This window comes from Lithobates pipiens, unplaced genomic scaffold (genome assembly GCF_037356315.1).
Source record: "Lithobates pipiens isolate NorthernLeopardFrog02 unplaced genomic scaffold, aLitPip1_a1.2 Scaffold_16, whole genome shotgun sequence".
Classification (NCBI taxonomy): domain Eukaryota; kingdom Metazoa; phylum Chordata; class Amphibia; order Anura; family Ranidae; genus Lithobates; species Lithobates pipiens.
Genome location: NW_027507748.1, coordinates 138934407 through 138954595, shown reverse-complemented (window position 1 = coordinate 138954595; position 20189 = coordinate 138934407). Strand labels below are relative to the sequence as shown.

The 20189-nt window shown below is 39.9% G+C and overlaps 1 protein-coding gene across 1 annotated transcript in view; it reads right to left on the bottom strand.

Annotated features, from left to right (window-relative positions):
• Positions 1-20189, bottom strand: part of COL26A1 (collagen type XXVI alpha 1 chain) — a 558415-nt gene that overhangs the window by 9837 nt on the left and 528389 nt on the right. The window contains exons 6-10 of the mRNA XM_077480518.1: positions 18907-18942; positions 15418-15516; positions 13866-14027; positions 7585-7677; positions 3367-3419 (exon numbers count right to left, since the gene is read on the bottom strand). Coding sequence (XP_077336644.1) covers positions 3367-3419; positions 7585-7677; positions 13866-14027; positions 15418-15516; positions 18907-18942 — 443 coding nt within the window. The remainder of the gene's footprint in view (positions 1-3366; positions 3420-7584; positions 7678-13865; positions 14028-15417; positions 15517-18906; positions 18943-20189) is intronic.

Sequence of the window (20189 nt, the reverse complement as noted above, 5' to 3'; positions counted from 1 at the left end):
TTGAATGTGCAGTTGTGTCCAAACAGCTGCTGCATTACCATTCACTAACATAGGCTGGCTGCTTGCTTATATGCAGCTCCAGGTGGCCCAAGACATGTAAACAAAGCCTCATTCATGCAGCACGGGCCTCTATACCCATGTGAATGAGGCCTTTCATTCACAGAGCTGTTTCATTTATGTATATATAGAATATACAGTATATTATTTTTTGTACAACATTTGCCCGGAGCATGTGTTTTTTTATACTATTTAATAATAATTAACTTTTTGAAAATTAAAGTTTAGATCAGGGCATAATTGAAAAAAAAATATATATATGCAGCACATCTTTCTCTATTTTTCATACCTTTAGGCTAGGTTCACACCGGAGAGATGCGGGAACGCCGCGAATCCGCAGCGTTTTCCCGCATCGCATGCCTCCCGCCGGCAGTTCACACTGCCCTATGCGGATTGCTGGGAGTGTCAGTGAAATGTTAATGACACCCTCAGATCAGTTCGCATATCGCAGTGCGATCTGCAAACTCGGACAGGAATCGGATCGCATGGTGTAAACACCCATGCGATCCGATTCTGCTGCGGACCAAAAAAAGGGTCCCGTGCGAGTTTGCGGCGAGTGCGATGCGAATTCAGCCATACTATCTGTATGGCTGAACTCGCATCGCACAGAGATTGGATGTGATTTGCACTGCAGTGCGGTGCGAATCACATCCGGTTCTCGCTGCCGCAGCGGTGTGAACCCAACCTTAAACACACTGCAAGTACAGAGAAATACCTGTTGAGCTTGGCAGAAATTAAGACTGGGTTCACACTGAATTCAGATGCGGCTCACAGCAGGGGTCAAGTGTGTCCCTGTTTTCCTTTTCAGGAATGAATCAGGCCCAAATTTTTGCCTGAATTTGGACCTAAAATGAAGCCAAAAAAGCACAGGACCCCTGTGCAATCTGTTCCATGGTCTCCACAAAGATGTTTTAACTGGCTCCATTGAGAGTCGGTCAAAGTCTCCTGTAATGTGAATTGGATGTGGGGAAACCCATCCAATTCACATAAGTGTGAACCCAATCTTACTCAGTTCCTAACTTCCTTGTGTGGGCTGATAAAACAGTATATTTTCTGTACTGAATTTGTAAGCGCTTTTTCCAGGCTTTTCTTTAACTAATAAACACCACTCCCTCTTTATTATCATTGAATGGACATGTTTTGTAGGTAATTTGAAGTTGAACTTAAAGAGGAAGTAAACTCTCCCACTCTGATGCTTCTTTTCATTTAGTCCATTATAATAATATATAATAATAAATAGCCACTGTAATCCAACCCAAATCGCATATTACTTACTGTTTAAAGAAACTTTAAAAAACTTGTTTCCAGGGGTACGGCAGTGCCATCTTAAGTATTGTCCACAGTGGAGTGTATTTCCCCCCTTACATTGAGCACTTCCTGTACCGTTAACCAAGCCTCCTTCTCAATCCAATGTTTCTATGGCAACCCTGCTTCCCTGTTCATAGCTGACTTGTTTTATTTCATAGTATTTACTTGTGCTGATTGTCTAATGTTTGCCTTTGACAGTCTTATCAGCTTCAGCTGATAAAACTGCAGTAATGGCCAGGTTTACACTGCATGTGATGTCACATGGTGTGTAGGAGGAAGCTTTGAATGATTCTGCAGCCTCCTGGGATTTCAGTGTTGTGTGCCGTAGGAAGTCCTGATAACAGATAGATAAGCACATAGAGAGTGTGCCGTAAATCAGGGGAGATCTGGGCATGCTCAGTGACATCATTCTGAAGAACAAAAAGGATTACAACAATACTAAGCAAGTAAGGAGATATCTACAAGCAGTGTTCATTAGGCTTTTGTATGCTGATTTACATGGGACAAAGTTGTGGGGGAGAGTTTACAACCACTTTAATTGTATCTGAGCACCAAAATTGGAAAATGCTATTTCATTAATTTTAATCTGCAAAGCAAACTCACCAATCCCTCCATGTCTCATTGCTTTATTTTATTAGGAAATCACTTTGCAGACCACCCCCTAGCATTTCTAGTTGCAGCCATCTTGAGTAAGGGCAGATGATTAATGTAGCATTTATTTCCTGGAATCCATCTGCCTTTAAGTCAGGACTGCAAACAGGAGGGCGTATTTAGCTGAGAAAACCCCTCCTCCCCTCCTCAAGATGAAAGAAACAAAATGTTCTGGGAGACTCCTGAGATGAATGACATAATTTTGGCCTAAGCCAGAAACATAAAAGCAACTGAAACAAGGAAGCAACTGAAGGAATGTTAAAAAAAAGGTTTAAAACAAGTAAATATAATATACCTTCCAATCTCTTAACTAAAAATAGAAGTAGAAGGATTAAAATGATTAATGTTGACTAAGAGAGTAATGTTCCACTTTAAAGAAACGGGAAGGCTTATTATATTGCCCTATATAACATAGGCAGAGGCCACAGGACAACTCTGGATTTCAGGCAGAATCAACATACATTTTTTTGCACTATTGAATAGATATAACAAAACACTTTCAATGGTATAATTACAGATCCAAAGGAAGCAAAGAAGAGACTTTCATTGTTAGGGTTGACATGTACTTGAACCAATCTTATGTTTTGCCTTTGTAGGGCAAATCAAAGGATTTACAGCTCTCCCCAGCTGTACATGGTGATCTTCCTTTCACTGTTCCATTCAGTGGTCAGCAGCATAGAGCTTATATAGAGTTGAAAATTCTCTTCCAGGCATGTCACATAGGAGCAAGGGAAGTGAGTCATATGCTTCCACATACCCAGAAGTACTGAGTATTTCCCTTTGCTCCCAGTGACTAAATAGGGTGGCAGGGAATCTAAAAGAGGTTGAGTAGGGGAGCAATAAAGTCATAAAAGGCAAAGAACGGGTTTACTTTTATTATTATCAAAATCGTTTCCTTTTTTACTCTATATGAATTGTAATACTTTCCTAATTGCACAGTTGAGTGCTGACAGAACAAGCTGCCAAGCGGAGGTGGTCTTTTTTTTAGTATTGACTTTTCTTTGAACATTACAGTTAAATACCAGAACATACTGTATGCATGTATCTTAACTATGGATTTGCCCAGAGTTCAACTTGAAGAGTATAAAATACAATATACAGATGCAATGTTGTATTCTTTGCTTTTGCTATTTTGTTTCTGGGCCCAAAGAGCTGGGATCTTATGCCCACACTACTGAACAGAAGCATCGGCGGCCCGTTTGGTATGGGCAGCCCGTCACGCGGAGTTCTGTAGTCTGTGACTGCTTACCTTTATTACCTGTACCTTATTGTTCCTTCTTTGATATCTTTGTTCCATTTGAAATTTCAATAAAATGTCAGTTTTCAAAAAAAAATACAATATACAATTACCTGAGGTCCTGGAATACCCATTGGCCCAGCTGGTCCTCTAGGTCCTGAAATTCCTAAATCAGAATATCACAAATTATCATAATGTAATCATCTTATTTTTACTACATTATACATATTTAAAGGTTAAGAATAATGGTAAATAACATATATATATATATATATATATATATATATATATATAAAAGTAAATTTATTACACATAAGTAATTGTAATTTGATAGATAATGACATCTACAAGGAATTTGCATATTCACCCCCTGCGTTTTTTTCAGATACTCTGGTTTCCTCCCACACTCCAAAGACATGTTTTTATCCCTGGATTGTTATAATAAAGTCAATGGACCTCTTACTCAGGAGTGTGTGGTCATCCATTTCTTTACCTCCAAAGATATGTTATTAGGTTAATTGGTTCCTGTCTAAATTGGCACCAGTATGTGTGTGTACAGCAGCTCTCAAAACTTCCAGTCATCTGCTCGCATTAGGTGAATGGAAATATGCTGAGGGCTAGTGCGACGATATAAGCAAAATGCCAGCCGCAGATGTTGCGATGCGCACTCCCACCACTTTGTGTTCACGTTCGGAGTTCATGGGTAAAAACAAGATGGCGGCTGTCGCTTCCTGGACCCCCCCTGCTGTCTGTGACAGGGGTAACTAAACAGTGAGAGAGAACATGCAGGGAAGAGGGGACCTCAGCCACTACAGCACCTGGTGAGGGTTCAGTCCCTGACACGGAGTCCTTCCCACTGTGGGTGATGCCGGAAACAAAAAAGAGGTAAATCTTAAGGGTGCTGGGGGACCCTCCCAAAAGTTACGGACTGCAAGTCCCAGCATGTACCCTTCAGAGCTGAGGATGTGACACCCTCCCAACTAATTAAGGACTGCAAGTCCAAGCATGAACTCCTGATATTTAAAGATCTGACCCCTTAGATCTCAGGGCCCAGGGTTCATTCATACTTGGACAGTATAGCCAGTACCAGCACCATAGCCAGTACCAGAGACCCCACACAGCCCATGGGAGACCCCACATAGCCACCACTAAAAAATATATATGGGGGGGCTCCAATATTAGTCTTGCCTAGGGCAGCACAAAACTAAAATACACCACTGCTCCGCTCTCTGTCATTCTCTTAGCAGGGTCTGGCATACAACGGGAGTCGGCAAAGAATTAGATGAGGTGGGGGTGGGGCCAGGAGAGGAGTTAGATTGCTGCCACAGTTTACTTTTCCTATTAACAATCTGCTGATTGGTTACTCAGTCCATGCCTTGCGTACAGTGCCTATAGTAGCCAATCATATTTTACCCTTATTTTATTTATCACAGTGAGATCAATGAAATTTGATTTAACAGTAATAAATGATACCAGCAAAAAAAACACAAGCATAAATAAACAACAGCTGAACACTCCAAGTAAATTTACAACACCCCAGAGCAGTATAATATGAAAATAGTGCAGCGCTAATTAGAGTTCATGAGGAAAAATTTCATATAGGAAAGCACACAGAATTCCAAGTGACGATGTGTCTTGTAAACAATGGACTCTGTGTCAGAAGTGTGTAAACCTCCACCTTAGACACTCTATGGCGCTCGCTTCAACACAAGGACCCCTGAGTTAACAAAGGGTCAAACAGGCTTTCCCATGAAGGGCAAAAATCCAGGAGCATGGTCACAGTAGTTTTCCTGGTGTGAAATTTATGGAAATGCCAGATGAGTTCATACACAAAAATCCCATCAGGATAGTTATATTGCAGATGATCACCAATCTCCCGAGATATAGGAATTAATAAGAGACATCTAGTGCTCTCTGCTTGCAGACATTTACTAAAGTAATAAAAGAATCAAACTTACAAATAAGGCACTTCAGTAAGTGCCAGCATACGAGCGCTCATACATGAAACTCATAGGAGATGGCGGCGGGTAACATCAACGTAGCTCCTCTCCTTCTGTACGCATTATGTCCCAGGGGGCGGGACTTCATCAGTGGATACGGAGGCACATTGTACACCCGCCTTAAATAATCATATATATTCAACAGTGGGGCAGAACATCTCCCCTCGTTGTTTCAATTGTTAAATCTCTACAGCCTGAAACCAGGAAGTAAAAGCAGCAATCCAAATAACGCTGCAAGTGACCAATGAAGAAAGGCTGTCCCCTAATATGGGAAATCAGCCAAATGAAGCAACGTGTGACACCATACTTCATAAAATGGCCAAAAGTAATATGATTAAATCTACCTAAAATAATTTAAACAAGGTATCAATTAAACAAATTAAATGATCCATAATGAAACAATTCATTATATATGAAAAAAATGTAAAACTTGAAAACCTCATCCGCGGCCATATTTTACAAATAGTAAGGATTTATAAACAAATTAATGATCAGAAATAAAACAATTCAAGTCAAAATCAACATTCAAGCCAGCAGGGACTCCCACCTTGGTTTCATATATCCAATAGGATTCCTTCCAAATTTCTAATAAAATTACCTCCTCTCCAGTGTCTTTTAATCTTCTCAATACCCCAGAACTTCAAGCCCCTGGAGTCATGAATATGAAAAAGTTTGAAATGCCTAGATACATTATGCATCTTTAATCCTTTTTTAATATTTATTCACATGCTCCCCTAATCTGACATGAAGTTCCCTAGATGTCCTGCCTATATAATGGAGACCGCAGTCACACTCCAGCATATAAACAACTCCCTGTGTGGAGCACGTGATAAGATCATTCATTTTAAATTGTTTCTTAGTGACCAAGGCAGTGAAATCTTACTGTTTTTTAATGTTAACCCTTGAGTGGTTGCAGGCTGTACACCGTTCACAGGCGTAAAACCCTTTAAAAAATTTGAATAATCTACTCTTAGCTTGTATAGGTGGATCAATCTCTCCTGGGGCTAGACACTTACGCAAAGAGGGGCTTTTTTTTATAAATAAATTGCGGACGAATAGGTAATAAGGGACCTAAAAGGTTATCTTGGCCAAACTTTCTGGACTATCCTCTCAAATTGTTTTATAATGAACATTGTAGCCCACAATTAATTTAAAATTATCCTGTGTACATGAATTGATTTGAAACCAATAAATTCCTGTCCGTTGACATCGTTTTCTCTATCTCTTGGTTTAGAGTGGTTTTCTCATATCCTTTTTGTTGGAACCTAGATGATAATTCAAGTGACTGCTTCAGAAAGTCATCCTCTGACATACAATTTTGCTTCAGCCTAATGAATTGACCCCTAGGTATATTACACAACCAAAATTGTTTCTTTTATTACTACCTTGATGGGATTTCTGTATATTAACTCATCTGGCATTTCCATAAGATCCAAACCAGGAAGACTACTGTGACCACACTCCTGGCTTTTTGCCCTTTGTTAACTCAGGGGTCCTGGTATTGAGGTGAGTGGCATAGAGTGTCTAAGGCACATTGTTTACAAGGCACATGGTCACTTTATTTGGAATTCTGTGTGCTTTCCTATATGAATTTTTACCTCATGAACTCTGAGCGCTGCACTATTTTCATATTATAATGAAATATGATTGCTGGTATTGGTTATTTATATTATTTCCCTATTGCAATTGGTAATCATATTTAATTGATTTGACTGTGATAAATAAATAATAATAAAACAATAAGGATAAAATATGTTCATTTCCGAGGACAAGTTTAGGGGCAGAATTAGGGGTGGCAGGGGTTGGGTGGGGCAACTAGTGGCAAGTAATTCTTAAGGCCAGGACTTGAAATTTTGAGCCCTCTGTATATATTTGCAGTATGTATGCATGTGAGATAAGGACCTTAGGTTGCAATTTCCTTGAGGGCAAGGACTTATGTGAATGTACAGCATGTAAAGTGCTGTGTAAATTGCCACTTTTGTGTTTACATTTTTTTTCTTGTTCAAAATTTTTTATTAAATTAAATTAGTAGAACTGTGTACAGACATTGTTCAGATCATTTCAACAACATGCTGCTATACACATGTGAAACAGTATAAAATCACGCAAAAGTGTCATGCATTGTAACAACCTCAAAAACTTGTATTTACATTTTTTATTCTGAGGCTAAGCTATATTTCCTGTTGTCAACCACTTCTCAATTCAGGTATTAACCACTTCCCACATATAATATGCCTATTTCACGGTATAATACATGCTCACGAGTCATGCATATGTGACAAACAATCTTCCAATCCAAATCATGCAAAGACTGATATAATGTTCCAATACCAGGTGGTCCAATAGGGCCTGGTGGTCCACGAGGTCCTGGAAGTCCAGACATTATTGTGTCTGTGATAGTCGATACTATATGTGAATCTCCATCTACAAGATAATATGTGAGAACACATTAGAAATATGGCATGAGACAAAAACCAAGCTATATAGTCTGAACACTGTAAAGGCACATGATCTTTGCAAATATGTTTAAGTATTAAAAAAATAAATAGATAAAAATGTATTTTAAAATAGTATTTGTATTTTGCATATTAATAGAACTGGCTGTATTATCACGGCTTTGAGATATAAATGATACCTTAAATTATCTATAATAGTAAGGGCTTACTTTTTGTATTAATTGCAAAACTAAGAGCATTTTATACTTCTGATGGACTTTTTTTTACACTTATTTGTATGCATTTTTGATCTGTATGATAAAGTTTTTATTTATTTAAGATTGTGCACCTTGATTTATTAGTGGTGTATCACGTGATTCATGGTTGTCATGTGATCAATTCTATGTTTGATGCAATATGTATTTGGATTCAACAGTGGTATTCATGCAATTCGTTTTTTATCACATCTGATCACATAGAATATATTTTTTAGAATATTTTGTTAGGAGGCAGCACACTTTTCCTTTAATGTATACTGACATGTGCTTTGCTTTGATAAGGAATGAATAAGCAGTGCTGCTGATAAAGTCCTTAGGAAACTAGCTTTTTTACTGCCGTTCCACATATACATGTTCTAAAGGGCATATTTCCTATTTTGGGTGACTACAATTTATTTTTTTAACTGCCTCTCCCCGAGTCCATGTGCATCTGCACAGAATACTTTTTTTCCTTTGCAAAGCCATGCAGCATGGTTATTTGCAGGTAGGAGATCGTTTAAGATAGGGGTAGTGAGTTGTCACCCCATAACAACAAGGACTTTAACCACCTCAATACAGGGCATTTTCAACCCCTTCCTGCCCAGGCCAATTTTCAGCTTTCAGTGCTATCGCACTTTCAATGAAAATTTTGCGGTCATGTAACACTGTACCCATATGAAATTTTTAGCATTTTTTTTACACAAATAGAGCTTTTTTTGTGTGTGGTATTTAATCACCACTGGGTTTTTTTATTTTTTGTGCTACATATCAAAAAAGACCGTTTTTTTTAATGCAATTTTCTTAATTTTTGTTATAACATTTTGCAAATAAGTAATTTTTCTGCATGCATTTTGACCAACATTTATACTGCTACATTTCTTTGGTAAAAATAACCCAAATCAGTGTATATTATTTGGTCTGTGTGAAAGTTATAGAGTCTACAAGCTATAATACAAATCATTGATGTACTGACAGCCTCTCATTTCTTGAGGCCCTAACATGCCATGACAGTACAAATATACCCCAAATTACACCTTTTTGGAAAGTAGACCATCCAAGGTATTTAGTAAGAGGCATGCCGAGTTTTTAGAAGTTGTACATTTTTCCCACAATTTTTTAGAAAATGAAGAAGTTATTTCTCACACATGGCATAGACATACTAGCAACTACACCCCAAAACACATTCTGCTACTCGTCTGTGTATGGCGATACCACATGTGAGACCTTTTCAAAGCCTATCCACATAGAAAGGCGCAGCATCCAAGGAATACTTCGGGCATTATCCACTTTAAGCCCAAGACACTTTTTGTTTACAAGTAAAACATTTTTTTGGTAAAAAATTACTTAGAATCCCCAAACATTATATATTTTTTATAGCAGAGGCCCTAGAGAATAAAATAGTAAGTTTTAGAAATTTTTATGCCACACGGTATTTGCACAGTAGTTTTTCAACCGCAATTTTCCACACTAACGCATAAATACATTTTAACGAATTTCAATGCACACAAAGAAAATATAATATATATAAAAAGTGAAAACAGATCTACAGCCACTAGCTCAACGCTTATGGAACCTTCAACTTTAAAACATATAAATATTTTCAAGATTTCCAAAACATAGCAGCCGCTTAAATTCGTAAACTGTAAGTAAAAAATAGTAAATGTTCACAGGGACCTCAATAGGTACCTATATATACCATAGCAGGGCTACTGTCATTAATTGTTATGACCAGCTTTCATACAATATTCACATATGAGAAAATATATATAGCAGAGGGTGATAGCCAGTCCAAAAGACACATATGGTGGCATAAATGTGGAATCTGTTGAAGTGCACCTCACGCCAGAGATCCTCAAACCATGTGTCACACTCCCCCTAAGGCCGGGTTCACACCGCTGCGATGCGGGAACGCCGCAAATCTGCGGCGTTTTCCCGCATCGCACACCTCCCACCGGCAGTTCACACTGCCCTATGCGGACGGCTGGGAGTGTCAATGTTATGTTAATGACACCCCCAGATCCGTCCGCATATCGCAGTGCGATCTGCCGACTCGCACAGGAATCGGATCGCATGGTGTGAACCCCCATGCGATCCGATTCTGTTGCGGACCAAAAAAAGGGTCCCGTGCGAGTTTGCTGCGGGAGCGCTGCGAATTCAGCCATACTATCTGTATGGCTGAACTCGCATCGCTATGGAGATCGGATGTGATTTGCGGGGGGGGGACACACCGGGACCTCCCCCCGCAGCAGTGTGAACCCGGCCTAAGGGTTCACCCTTAGCAGAAAGTTAAAAACATCAAGTGTTGGAATGTTTTGAAATGACCAGATAATGTCAGCACTGCAAATCACTTTCACTGTGTGCTCGGATAAGGGAAAGAAAGTGCTCCAAATAGCGTAATTCTGTTTAAAATCCTTTTATTACGATTTCCACTGACACACTTTTATTCAATCCAGCAGTATTCAATGCTACACATTGTAGCGTTACTCGCAGCACAGAAAGATTTAACATGAGAGACACCAATACCAAGCCAGCATCCACCATTTACTTCCGATTGTCTCTTCCTGGCTGTAGAACGCAAAATGTCACTTTCGGTTGCCGTAAGGTCACGGGCTTACGCGTTTCATCACCCCTACTTCATCTGAGTGTCTCTCATATTAAATCATGTGCTGTGAGTAATGTTACAGTGTGTAACATTGGATACTGCTGGATTGCATTAAAGTGTGTCAGTGGAAATCGTAATAAAAGGATTTTAAACAGAATTACTCTATTTGTAGCCCTTTCTTTCCCTTATCCGAGCACACGGTCGAGACGATTCCCAGTGCTGACATTATCACGGGTTGAGGATCTCTGGTGTGAGGTGCACTTCAACAGATTCCACATTTATGAGAAAAACGGGGGGTAGGGTGCGCTATGGGGGCAAGGTGTTTTTAAGAAAAAAATATGCTTAAGTCGCTAAAAAGTCGCTTAGGATTAGTTGAGTCGCATGTAAGGGGCTGCCACTATCAGAAAACCAACCTAAAAGGTTGGAGAAACATATAAATCCCAAGGTGATAGTTATGGCGCTCTCCTATGGCTATGCAAGAAATCGCATACTAGAATATTATCTTAAAGTGCTAGTGTTGCATGTTCTACTATATTAAATCACAATTTAAAATAATGGAAATATGTAAAGAAAACATTTGCAAAACATTTGAAAACTAATAGAATTAATAAAATTGATACAATTGATTGCTGTGCAAAAAAGTGCAAAAAAGGTGCTTGCGTGCTATAGTGCAAAATACGTGCATTTACAGCCTATACATTTCATAGTCAAAGAAAATATATACACATTTGGAAGATTTCTTTGAAAATCGCAAGTGCAAAAAAATTGAAACCACAAAGTGAACGAAAAAATGTTCAAAAAATGACTTTTGTGCAAAAAGAAGTTTGTTTAAAAGAAGTTTGTTTAAAGGATTTCTTCAACAGAAGTAACTTGTGCTCAGTGCCTGGTGTGTTTTAGATCTCAACCGGTGCGTTTTTCTGTGCCTGGCGTGAGGTGCACTTCAACAGATTCCACATTTATACCACCATATGTGTCTTTTGGATTGGCTATCACCCTCTGCTATACATCTTTTCTCATATGTGAATATCGTATGAAAGTTGGTCATAACAATTAATGATAGTAGCGCTGCTATGGTATAAATAGGTACCTATTGAGGTGCCTATGGACAGTTACTATTTTTTATTTATAAAGACAATATAATACCTAAACTTTTGGTAAAATGTACAATATGGCATTGGGCTGGGTAAATAGATACCAAACATATCACACTTTAGAATTGCTCATGCTTGCCAAATGGCTCCAAACTTTGGTATTTAAAAATTTTCATAGGCAATGCTTTATAAGCCTTTCTTGGTTACCAGTTTAGAGTTACACAGAAGGTCTGGTTCTAGAATTATTGCTCTCACTTTGATGTTTACAGTGATATCTCACATGTGTGGTGCGATCGCCGTTTACGTCTGCGTACAAGACTAACATGTGCGTTTGCCTTTGCACACGAGCACGGGGGGCGATAACATTTATTTATTAGTGGGACACTGGTATACTGACATATGTTTTTGTGCACTTGTACACTTTGACAGATGTTGATCGTCCACCGGCGGACACTGACAGATGTTGATGTTGCAATGGAACACTATTGCACTATTGCAAATGTTTTGTGCACTGGTACAGATGTTCATGGCACACTGTGACAGATGTTGATAGGACAGGGACAGTGGTGACAGTGGTGCTTGGTGTACTGTGTGGGGATGGCTGCAGTCTGTGTGATGTGTGACAGCTCTCTGTGTAAAATTATCACTTACAGAGAGAGCTGTCACCACAGGATGCAGCATCCCTCCCACAATGAGCTCTGCCCCCACCCCAAAGCACCTTGTCCCCATGTTGATGGGGACATGGGCCTCTTCCCAGTAACCCGATACATCCAAAACGTAACCAAAAATGTGTCTAAATTTATATTTGGACTGAAACGAATTGCACATGTCTAAATCACATCTGTCCTGAATGTAACCCATTCATGACAATTGACAACTTTGCAGTTAAAATGATCTTCATTGTAACAGCAAAGTGAAGAAAAAAAAGAAAAGAAAATCCCTGATCACCTCTCAGAGTAGTACAGTACTATGGTGACACTGAACTATTCTCATGAAAGTATGTAAAAAATTAAATTGTAAAAAATAAAAAATAAATGTAAAAAAGTTAATAAAATTTATAGAAAAATACTTTTTTTAACATACTGTTACCAGTCAGTGTCCCTAGTAACTGTCACATCAGTTATATGATAATTCTGAATTGCACTGGTGAAACTATGTAAAAAACTATTGTGAAAAAAAAATTATTAAATTTCTTAAAAAAATTGTGACAACAAATTACAACTTCACTACACTACAGTGTACACTGACACTGGCACCAAAATTCCTTGTATAAGGAAGCAGCTGTTACCCATGTTCTGTTCCTGTTTCCTGTGTTTGACTCCTGTGATTGACCCAGCTTATCCTGACCACACTTGAACTCTACCTGTCCTGACCTCGGCTTGCCTCTAAGACTTTGTTTACCTCTTGCACATCTGCCTGATCTCGTGTTGTCAACCACTGCTTGTATCCTGACCATTCTCTGCCTGACATCTATGCCTAAATCTGATCGTCCGTTGCTGACCTGGCTTGTCTGACCCTGCATCCAGTTACCCAGCTGTCCTGCTCTGCATCGTGTCTATTTACGCTGGTCCTGAATCTGTTGTGTGTTGCCAGTCTTGCTGCACTTACTACCAGCTGCTGTTCCTGCTGCCATCCACTGTTTCAGCTATCCAGCTCAACTCTATTGACGCACCTGCCATGCACCTCTGTGATCAACAGAAGATCATACAGGCACCCTTACTTCACTGTGCTCTTGCGGCCACTGTCACAACATCAGTGGTCTTTGAGCTGGGGCTGTACGAGAGGTCTCTGCCATAAGGTATGTGACAACTTTGTTCTGAATAATTTTTGATTGTATAGCCAGAACAAACAGATACACACATGGCTTGCTTCTGCTATTACTAGTATATTGATAGTACCTCCTGTCCACTGTATAGACAAATGACAGTGGCAGGGTGGCTCTCTCCTTCAGGGAGAACGTGATATGTTGTTGTCTCACTCTCGCTGCACTTGTGTGCTCACAGGGGTGCACAGTGCGGCAATTGGTGGCATGCTGTGTCCCTTTAACACGGCGCATCCCTGATCTTGGTAAAGAGGCAATGACGAGGCTCTTTACCCATGTGTCCAATCACAGCTGATCACATGTAAACATGGCTTTGGCAGAATGGGTTTTCTACTTCAGAACAATGGTGCTACCAAGCAGCTCATCCCTAGTAATTGCCAAAATGTGAAGGTCATATGTACTTACTTTCTTTGCCTGTATTAGGCTGTAAGGAATATAAAACACCCTCTGGAACTGAGACTGGTATGGTGGGTGGTCCAGGGGGCCCTGGAGGCCCAGGTGGTCCTGGAATTCCAGTTGTTCCAGGAGCTCCTCTTGGACCTGGAGGTCCTATAGGTCCTAAAGGTCCTGTTATTAGACAATCCATATAAATATATACATAAATAAAAAAGGACATACACACACATTCAAGTACCCATACAAAATATTTCATTATTTACATGTCTGAGTTTATATTAATTATGATAAAAAATGTATAATACACCATTAAGCAGCAATATGATAATGTTATCAATTGATACATGCATTAGTTAGAGAATGTATACAAAATGCTTTCTGAACTAGCAGATGTATATTCCAATATAATAGAAGAAATATGTAGTTGCCCTGATGTTTACTGTATGCGGATGGATGAGCACATAATTAATCTATATAACATATAATGATGTTTCAACTGAAAGAGTTCATTTAATATTGTGGTATAATGCAAATTATATACATTCCACAGGTGAGCTTTTATATTACCGGTAACTATTCTGTTAGATTCCTAAAGGTCAGTAGATATAGGATGGGGGGGGGGGGTTGTTTCCACATATAAATCTTGGCATCAATATACTTGTAGATCTCATAACATAAAAAAAACAAAAAACAATATATACACAATCAGGGTGTTACCCTGTGGGATTTTAAGGCACAGGGGTAACTAAATAAAATTAAGTTATTTAATAGCAATATAGACTGACTCAGTGGCCTGTGTACCTTAAAAAACCCAAAGGGCAACACCCTGATTGTGTACAAATCTCTTGGTTACTTAACCTGATGTTCCAGACGTTTTTTTTTTTTTAAAGTCAGCAACTACAAACACTGTAGCTGCTGACTTTTAATAAGGGCACTTACCTGTCCAGCAAGCCTGCGATGTCGCCCCCCCAAGGCTGATCTGTCCATCGGATCAGGTGCCGGCGCTGCCATTGCAACTAAGGGAGACCGGCAGTGGAGCCTTTCGGCTTCACTGCCCATTTTCTACTGTGCATGCGCGAGTCGTGCGGCAATTTGTGAATGGCCCCGTCATCTTCTGGGACACACACAGGTCCCAGAAGACAACGGGGGAGCTCGCTGAAGAGGAGGAAGTGATGAAACAGCTCCACAGACTAGGAAGAGCAGATTAGGAAGACTTCCTAACAACAGGGTTTTTCTGGTAAGTAAAAATAAAATAAAAATTTCTATATTTTTTAATTTATTTCAAAGAAAATTTTAATGTATAAATGCTTTTTTTAGGGTGGACCTCCGCTTTAAGTTATTAGGGATGTGGTAGAGGTAACAACTCTGACACATTGACAACAAGACTCTAAATACATTAATTGTAGAGATATTCTATATTGCATAACATTTTTTATCCCTCCAAAAATATTGATCTCATTATTTTTGATTTGGTAGAGATGTAACAAAACAGTGAATCTTTTAGCACAAAATAAGGCAGTTCATGGTTTGGAAAGCTAAAAACTATTTATTTTCTTGATACCTGGAGGACCGGCTGGTCCAGCTTTTCCCAATTCTCCACGATCTCCTTTTGACCCAGGTAAACCTATTGGTCCAGGTGGCCCTGGCATTCCTGGTAAGCCTATTAAAGATTATACAAAAACATAAAAAGGTAATGAAGTTGTGATAAAAAGTACCCCTTTTGAAATTGTCTGTAATCTTAAAAATAGAGAAAGAGGAGAAAGGGTATACAGTATTAGCTCTTTTTATGTATAAATAAGCTTTATACCTTTTTTTTTTCCATTAAACAATGCCAAGCAAAGCTAAAGCTAGATATAAGATTGTGATAATAGGCATAGTGTTTGGTGAAAAGCTCAGACATTCATCAATACATTACAGGGAAGGATAAACTCTTGTAGAAATCAATGGCCTATCAGTCTAATTTATAAGCCATCAGGACAATGGGATAGCATTACTAAACCTTGAGCACTCAGAATCTGGTGCAGCTGTGCATGGTAGCATATCAGCTTCTAACCTCAGCTTATTCAGTTAAACTTTGACAATAAAACCTGGAAGCTGATTTTGCACGCTCCAGCTTTAGTAACTAAACCCTTAAGTGTGCTTCAATTGCAAACAACCCAAAAACATATCCTTAGGCACCATTGGATACCTCATTTTGTTTGCTAATTCTTTTTATTATTGATGTATCGTTGAATCTAGCGAGGCTGGTTCTATCATCCTTTATAGGCCAATAACCTCTGGACCAGATGCCCATATTTTCAGGACTAGTAGACATCCAAAAAGAAAAGCTACCAAGAGTAACCATGTGCACCTCTGAAAAATGTTCTATCTTGCTTTGCAGACCCATTAGATATGTGCAATTCATTTTGTTCAAAATTCCTTTTTCAACTAAATTCGAGAAATTCATGGATTCGGAAATATTTGAATTACCCGTTTAACAAAAAAAAAAGAAAATTAAAAAATTTGGAAATTCAAAAACTAGAAAAATCTGAAAATAAGAACAAATATCCGAAAATTAGAAAACCCTAAAATTCGAAAATCCAAAATAATAACTAACTAACTAACTAATGCCGCGTACACACGTAGCGGACTATCCGACGGAGTTAGTCTGGCGGACTTCCCGCCAGACTGTACGTTGGACTTTCCGAACGGGATACTTGCCCACACACGGCACTTTTTCTGCGGACTAATAAGGCGTACTAAGTCCGCCGTACTATCCGCCCTACTTTTGAAATGAACGGACTCGCCCACACACGCGGAGGAAAGTCCGTTCATTTCGAGCACGTCTCCAGGTAGGCGGGGCCCGCGAAGGAGACGTCGCAGGCCCCGCCACCTGGTATGGACTTAAAGGGGAACCCCAACGCTGACCCTTATGATGTCACAGCCCCGGAGGATGCTGGGACTGTTGCCATGTGACATCAACCCATGTGACATCAACCGATGACCCCGCCCCTTGTCCCTATATAAGTCGCCGCGCAGCGCGTCCCTGGCATTGCGGCCGGAGAGAGCGTCGAGTCAACATCTCCAGGAGAAGAAGGAGAAGAAGAAGAACGAAAGGCGGCGGCGGCGGCGACGACGACAGAAGACCGGGCCACCGCCTGTAAAAGAGCTATAAGAAGGCGCGGTGGCCCGGCAGAAGAACCGAAGAGGGGGACAAGACCCCCGAAGTCGGAAGAAGAGGCCGCGGCGAGGAAGAAAGCCGGGCTCCTCCGCTAGCAAAAGAGCTAGAAAAAGATAGCGGAGGAGTCCGGCGAGAAGACCCCCGAAGACGGAAGACCCCCGGAGCTGTGCAATAAACTATTTTATCTTGTGTGTTGTGTTTTTTTTTTGTACTTTATTTTACAGGTGAATGGGTAGGGGTACATTGTACCCCATACTCATTCACATAGGGTGGGGGGCCGGTATCCAGGGGGCCCCCTTATTAAAGGGGGCTCCCAGATTCCGATAAGCCCCCCGCCCGCAGACCCTGACAACCAACGGCCAGGGTTGTCGGGAAGAGGCCCTTGTCAACATGGATGTTGAGGGCACGCGGCCTGGTACAGCTCAGGAGCCCCCCCTTTCCTGGCCGGCCGGGTAGCGTGCTCAGACAAGGGTCTGATGTGGACCTGGGGGGATCCCCACGCCAATTTTTTTCGCCGTGGGGGTCCCCTTTAAGTCCATACCAGGGTGCGGGGCCAGCAACGTCTCCTTCGCGAGCCCCGTCTACCTGGAGACGCGCTCGAAATGAGCTCATTTCAAAAGTACGGCGGACTGGCACACCCCTGGCCGGATTGTCCGCCGAAATGCGAGTCCGGCGGTAAGATTGGAGTGCAAAACTACTTTCTAAGTCTGCCGTACTTTCGGGTCAAAAAAGTATGCCGGAGGCTACACTCGGGGGGTTGTCCGGCGGACTTCAGTTTGCCGGACTTTTCCACCCGCTTGTTTGATCGTGTGTACGTGGCATAACTAATAATAACTATTACTAACTATTAAATTATAGGTATTGGAATTTCCTTTTAAATCTGGCTGTTAGTGAACGTAATGAATACGAATTCATCCGAAGTTACAAATTATCCGAAATAACAAATGCTGCATCTAAACAAATGGAATGTAACTAATTAATAATAAATAACAATAATAATAAAAACTTTTTTGTATTATTATTATTTTTATTCTTTATTATTATTAATTCATTCTGTTCCATTCATTTAAATGCAGCATTCGTTATTTTGGATAATTCGTAATTTCAGACAAATTCATATTTGTTGTGTTCATTAACAGACAAATTTGAAAAGAAATTCCAATACAGGCAGTCCCCGAGTTATGAACATCCAAGTTACGAACAACTCCTACTTACGAATGGAGGTGGCGTGATGTCACTGCCTCCCGCTTGCGCTCCACACTGATCCCGGATACAGCCGAGCACCCATCTTGCAGCGCCAGACACATGGCCACAAGAGCCCCAAATAACTTGACTGTATGCACAGAAGTACCTAGAACATCCCACATCACTGCCAAGTTGAAGTTACACTTAAAAATGTACTATTACGACTTACAAACAAATTCGACGTAAGAACAAACCTATAGTCCCTAACTTGTTCGTAAACCCGGGGACCCTCTGTACCTATAATTTAATAGTTAGTAATAATTATTATTATTAGTTAGTTAGTTATTATTTTGGATTTTCAGATTTTTTAATTTTCGGATTTATGTTCTTATTTTTCGAATTTTTGAATTTCCAAATTTTCGAATACCGCATCTAAACGAATGGAACATAAGGTATTAGAATTTTTCCAAAAGTTAAGAATTTATTCGAAATAACGTATTTCGATAATAAGGAATGACTCAAAAAACAAAAAACAAAAAAAACAAATGAAACAAAAGAGGTGCACATCTCTAAGATCCATGATCAATTAGAATGTTGCCATTGCAAAAAAAATAAAAAAATAATACAGAATACATTTCAGAACATTTAAATATATATTTTGCATCATTTTTGTATATAAAAAAAATAAATAACATCAGCTTTTACCTCGTGCCTTCTTTTCTTCACTATCTCCCTTGGAACCTGTTAAATTGAATTGATTATCAATAAGCTTCGCATTTGCCAAATGTATTTGTTAAGAGTCCATAACATTTTCATTATATATTCATTATAAGTTACCAATATACCACTACAATGTGATCAATACTGACAGACGTTCCAGTTTTATCCTTTAATCTACATTTCGTTATACTTTTTATGTTTACTGTTGTTTTGCAGTAAGTTTTAACATGCACTATATTTAAGTGATGTATTGATAGTATTAATTTGCATATCTGGGCAATGGGAAGAAAGGTGAAGACATACCAGTTATTAGATGCACAAATGTTGCCATTATTCCTGAATAAAAGAGCCATTAAGCGAACGTTACATACTTTACATGTATAAAATATGTATTTTAGATTTTGATTGGGTTGCAATGGTCTCAATCTCTAGTAAAATCAGAGTTTCGAAGTGCAGCAGCCAGCCCCCCCTTCTATTGTACCCCATCCCCTCAGTTTAATAAGGGGAAAAGCATGAAATTACTGCAAGGTCTTAGATGCGGGCAACTGACAGTGCACAGTTGAGGGAACTCCTAGACTCCTCCTCGAGGTATCATATGACACACCCGAAGAGAGACTGGGGATGCAGACGTTTTCCTAATTCTGTGCCCTGCTGAATCTGAGGGCTGGTAAGTAGGGAGGCATACATTTTCTGCTTTAGGAAGGAGAAAGTGAGAATTCCAGTCTGGAGAGTTTCTTTTGGTGGGGGGTTAAGGAAAGGGAGTGGGTTTGCTTTTGGAGAAGGGGAGAGTTTCTTGTAGAGAAGTTTACAGGGGGTGGTTAATGGCAGGGATTTGCTTCTGGGAGGGGGTTTGGATGAAGGGAGATTATCTTCATAATTCAAAATCTTTGCTGTCGGAAAGGATATTGACTGAGGGAGATATGTATGCTTTAGTGGTTCTGTTTTGAGACAGGGGGTTTAATTTTTGGGGGGAATATTTTAGGGAGGGAGATATTTTACAGTGGGAATCTTTACTTGGGGAGAGAGAGTTCTTAGGAGGGAGAGGGGGATTTTTTTTCTTTGTCTGTCAAATGACAACAGGGTGGTGCAGCTCTCATCTCTCATTCTGGGATGGCGTCCTCGAACAGCCACTCTCACGCACCCGTGGGGGCATGGCGATCATGGCCATGCCGTGTTGCTAGGACACGGCGCAGCCCCAATCTCTGTAAAGAGCTGTCTGCGGCTCTTTAACCATGTGTTTGGCTGTGTCCAATCACAGCCAGTCACAT